At 26.2% G+C, this 5,882-nt stretch overlaps 1 protein-coding gene across 1 annotated transcript; it reads right to left on the bottom strand.

Moving 5' to 3' along the window:
* Positions 1–914: 914 nt before the first annotated feature.
* Positions 915–2,277, bottom strand: LOC133788993 (protein FLOURY 1-like). Its single transcript, XM_062226695.1, has 2 exons — positions 2,044–2,277; positions 915–1,772 (listed from the first exon to the last, which is right to left on the bottom strand). The coding sequence occupies exon 2, from the start codon at positions 1,745–1,747 to the stop codon at positions 1,028–1,030; it is 720 nt and encodes a 239-aa protein (XP_062082679.1). The 5' UTR covers positions 1,748–1,772; positions 2,044–2,277; the 3' UTR covers positions 915–1,027.
* Positions 2,278–5,882: the final 3,605 nt, after the last annotated feature.

The following is a 5,882-nucleotide window of genomic DNA, read 5'->3' on the forward strand; positions in this document are numbered from 1 at the left end:
AAATTTTAACATATTTTAAATTTTAAGCCTTGTGATTTAAATTTTAAAGACTAGTGATTTAAATTTTAAGTTTTGTGGTTTACATTTTGAAGAATTGTGGTTTATATTTTAAGCTTTGGGGTTAAATTTTTAAAGGATCGTGATTTAAATTTTATGCCTTGAAGTTTCTATTTTAAAATATCGTGGTTTGCATTTTAAGCTTTGATGTTTAAATTTTAAAAAGTTGTGGTTCAGATTTTAAGTCTTGATTTTTACATTTTAAAAAATAGTTTTTCATAGATTGAATACAATCCTATAAATATATAGTTGTTACACATATATATATGACAACATAAACGTTTTAGTTTTGCAATATCAACTTTAGTTTCTATGAGTTATTTTAACAAACTATTTGAGTTAGTATGAGTTGTTATAGCCCAAAATTATTCTTATTTAGACATTTCAACAAACAATTAGAATGTATTTCCAATTTAACTATAATATGACACATATAATACACATTACAACAACACTTAGAACTATGTGCTCAAATAAGGGTAATTTGAGAAATCTCATGATAATAATGGATAAAGTTTAACTAAAAATATTTAGTGTCTAATTTCAGTTAACTACTCTCAGAAATAAGTATTTCTCAACATTTTCCAATTGTTTATCATTTTCCTCGAGTGCTCAAAAGTATGAAAAAGATAACAAAAAATTATATATATATATATATTTAGAAAAAATTATAGCATTATGTATATATACATTATTTAAAGTAGTTATGTTTAAATACTTGTTATGTATGTGTTTAGACATTGATTTGATCGATGTACAAATTAACACCTTTGGTTGCCACACATCAACGGTATACTATTAACTAATATGATACAAATATAAATATACCGCGTAAAAGAAAAAATGCGTTGGAAAAATATAAGCAAGGCACTCTTTATATACGATTGATTCTTTCTACATATATATACAAACATTATGATTTCTCTGTATGAATCAAAACACAGACTAACTTCTTCACCTGATTCTTCACTTAAAATAACTCATCATTTTCTATAGTTAATAGTTTTAACTTTTCTTTACTCAACCTCAACTCATCTTCTAAGAGATTCCTCTCAGATTCGTGCTTCGTCACGATCCAGTGCAAATAATTGATCATTTGATCATCATATTCTAGTTTGTGCTCTGCCATACGACGAAATTGATTTGCTTCCATTTCTATGGTGTTCTTCTCCCTCTGCAGCCTCAAAATCACTGCCATTGCCTCCATCGCTGCTGATGAAGCTGCCATTCTCTCTTTATCGAGCTCGTTTCGAGCTTTTTTCGCACGTTTTCTTTCAAACTTTATGAGCTTTCTCAATGAAGTTACCCTAAATTCTTCGTTAATTAGCTTGCAACAGTTATCTTCACATTCTTCCTCATCGCTGTCCTCATTCTTGTCATGTTCAGGCTCTTCTTCTACATTGTTGTTTAAGCCATGAGCAGCATTACACAGGCAAGAAACGGTGTTCTGATCACGACCCTCAAAACGACAACGTTTTGAAGTAAAAACATTCTTTAAATTGATTGCTTTCCCGCTAAAACGACACAAAATTTGTGTCAAGTTAAGCCAGTAACCGATTCGTAGAAGCTTAGAACCCAACCAAAACATCAAAAACAGCCCAAAAAAACCAAGAACTCGCGAGGAGAATCCGAACACCAAAAACCCACATTCAAAATTTTTGTTTTGGGTCAGAAATTTCAAGTACTCCATCCCCAGAAGCCTCTGAAAAAATCTTCTACAGTACGACTCAAGAATGGACGAAACGACAATCAATAAACAAAAAATGATCTAAATCTGCATCTAGGCATGTAATTGTTTCGTTCTTTCCCCACTACTTATAATCATTCCCATTGAAACTTGAAATACTCAAAAGAAAAAGAAACCAAAATTGCTAATTAACTTTCGCTAGAACTCATAATGGAAGATTTATAATAAAGAACATATTATACAGTAAACAATATACAAAAAAAAATATAGAAAATAAAATATAGCAATGAGATTCTTACATAGTTGTGGAGATTGAGAATGGAGCTTATTGAGAATAGATAAAATAGGGCGATGAAATCAAGGGTGTGAGAATCAGTTTCAGTTTCAATTTCAGTTTTGGTATATACACACTATGGGCAATTTGGTCTTATTATATTTATAAGTGATCTAGGGAGATTTTGCTGCAATTTGTAGGGTGTAATGTTGTTTGACCAACTTAGTTGACTCTTTTTGAGATACCAAAAGTGGATGGGGAATAGGAAGATAAGATAAGATTGGTTGTGGCGTCAAAAACACATTTGTGTAAATATGGGATCAGCTACCAAATATGATACTCTTTAGATGATTGCAAGTGTCAAAAAAAAATCTACTAAATTTATTTGGAATATTATGATATTTTGTTTATATTTAAAAAAAAAAAAAAAAACTTAACTATCTTTCAATACTAAATAATTATAACTATCATAAATTAACAGAACTACAGACTTTTACAATAATAATAATAAAAAAACTCTTACGAGTAATATTAGAATAGCATGTGAAGACATTTGGTGAGGGAGCAGTGAACACCTATACGGTCTAAGGCAATCTTTTTCTTAGTTTCTCAAGGAATTGTTAGTGCTACTACCAATTAATTTCATCCCTATATGTTTGTTTCATAGGAAATAATATTCAGCAGAAAACTAATATCTCTCTATTTGTCTTCCATTCTCATCTTCTCTTACTTGGCATTTTAGTAACTCAATCTGAAAATCAAAAGAGCATGTTTGGTTTTATTTTTTATTTTTAAAATTATGTTTTCAGAAACGATTATAATAAACAATTTTTGTTGTTTTAAAAAAAACAAAAGGTATTTGATTAATGCTTTCTAAAGATATTTATAAAAAAACTTTGAATGGAAAATTAATAAATGTAAGTATAATGAGAAAATATTTTTATAAGTTTGTAATGAATAATATGAGAAAATAATGTAAAAGAGAAAATAGTGAAAAAATAAGGAGAGAAAAATTGAGGAAATAAAATGATTAGAGAACAATTGAGAAAGTGATATGAGAGAATGTGATGAAAGTTAAAATGACGTGAGAATAAGTGATTAAGAGATGTAATAATGAGAGAGATAGTAAGTAATGCCATAAGAAGTGGTATGTGAGAAAATAATTTTTTTGAAACTACAAAACAACTTTTTTGTGTGATCATTTTGGTGCTGTTTGGTAACACTTCAAAATTGTTTTTTATTTAATTAATTAAAAATTTGATAATTAAACATAAAATGTGATTGGTAACTCTATTTTTATTTATTATTTTTTTAAAATTTATTAAATTTGGAAATAGAAATTTTTTACTTTCAAAATTTTTTTAAACAATTTTCGACTTTTCCTTTTTTTTTTTCTTCTCTTCTTCAAATCAACAACTCATATTGTTAAACAAAAAATAAAAATAAAAGTTATGAAACACATTTTTACCAAACATATTTTTATTTTTTAAAAATAAAGAAACAAAAATAAAATTATATTTCTATTTTTGTGTTTAAAAAATTTAAAAACAAAAATTTTACCAGACACAACCGTTTTTTAAAAAACTACTCTTTAAAAACAATATCTAACACACTACTTATTTTCATATTATAGTTTTTGTTCTTAAAAACAAAATGCAGTTTTTTTATACAACCTCAAAATGTTTTCACTCATTTCAAGTGTGATAATCTTCCAGGCGTATGTTTTTTGTTTTAGTTATATATATATATATATATATATAAAAGATTTCTTAATGGTTACTACCTATATATGAGTACTAATAATTATGATGATGTGACAACATAGTGGCTTGGTATCGCAAGTCAGCAACAAGTAAATATTTTTTTCGGCATTAATTTCAAATATAGTTTTTTTTTGCCATAACTAATGTTGTTTCCAACCAATGAGAAACACTAGCTATATTTATAAATTGACATGCATTTAAAAAACGAAAAGTTTACAATATTAGATTTTCATAATAAATACACTTTTTTTCATAAGGTAACACTTTAAAAAATTTGAAAAAATCAAAATTTATTTTTAGAAATATTAATTAACAACTATAAATATGTCCTATTGATCTTAATACAATGATTAATATTAAAGTAATATATATATATTTAAGAGAATTGCAAAGAAATTTAGAATGTTCTTGTATCTTATGATTTGTCTCTTACCATGCTTTATTTCATAGACATAAATGTCTATTTCTTAAACCAACTAAGAATACGGTAATTATTTCATTGTTTTGTTACAGCAATTTTTTAATATGAATCTTATATATGATCTGGTAAAACACATCTAACATAGGACCCAGAACCTTGATAAACTCAGTCTGTAAAACAGGTCGAAAATATCAAATCCGAAGGCCCAGTGATTAACAACAAAATTTTTCCCCACCACTCGTATAAATAGTTTATATGTTCAAGAGTACATTCAGGAACAAGTTCATCTCAAACACATGAGTACTTGGATTATGACTTGAGAAAATGTTGGAATAATAAGAAAAGAAGATGAAAATTTATTGCCAGGCAATTTTCTGAAACTCTTCTGAATCACCATTGTCTTTATCTTATTATCACATAATATATATATAGATTGTATATTACATTAATAATAATAATAATAATCCAATAATAATGATGATTGGAATTGATTTAGGTAATATCTAACTTTCCAAATTTAAAAATCTACTTTCAAATTATTAATTATTTAAATAAATAAATAAAAACAATTAATACTGATACTTAATCAGTATCATATACACGTGTGTGTATCATTTTTTCTATTTTCTTTTATTTATTTATTTAATTAAATAAATCCCTCCCATAAAACATTGTATCATCTTTTTAAGGAAAAGATCACAACCATAATTCAAATTTAAATTTTAAATTCAATATTCAAATTAATGATCATCATTTAAAAATTAATAAATCAAAACTATTTTGGCATACCATTTTTATTTTCTCCCACTCAAATAAAATAATTAATTTAAAAAAATTATTTATTTATTATTATATATATTTTGAAAATTCTATATTTAAATAAATAAATATATTTTCAAAATTTAATAATTAATTCCAAATTAATCATTCAACCTCAATTATCATAGTATATTTGACCTGAATAATAAAATTCTTCTCAAATTTTCAAATTATACCCTTGTATCAACTCTTACCTTGATATGGTATTGATAGAGCCATCCTGGGGACCTATGGACCTATAATTTCAAGCTCAATAAATATTATATTATTAATCAAAGTTCTTTGATTAAATAGTAATATTTATTAATCTCATGATTACTCCACTAAAAATATGAGATTGAACTTTTGATAATTATAGACATATATTTACAGAGTATTTTATTAAACAATAAAGTGTCCATTAATATAATCATAGCATACAACGTTAATCATCTATTAATGGTTCATAATTAAAAGGGAATAAAATTATTGTTTTACCCTTTTAACTATATCTAGCTCCTAGTGTACCATTGACTTTACTTGTGAAGGTTGTGTCACAATAAGTTTGTGACGTGAGCACTCATAACCTTTTCAGTTCCAAAAGTCAACCCAATTGGGAGTCATTATTCAATCTATAAGAAGGTATAGGTTCCATATCTGTTAAAGTATGTCCCCAACCATATATATCATTATTGTTCTTCGTCTGATCATTCTGATAAACTTTAACGCATGAATCAAATGATTAGATGACATATATAGGGGTTCATAGTAACCTCAGGATTAAGATCATCATGTATATGATCATCGTTTTATGTGTTTGATTAATACTACGAAACAGTATTTAAACAAGTATTAACAAATCACTTCTGGTCCAGTTCTATA

This window comes from Humulus lupulus, chromosome 7, assembly GCF_963169125.1.
Source record: "Humulus lupulus chromosome 7, drHumLupu1.1, whole genome shotgun sequence".
NCBI classification, from domain to species: Eukaryota; Viridiplantae; Streptophyta; class Magnoliopsida; order Rosales; family Cannabaceae; genus Humulus; species Humulus lupulus.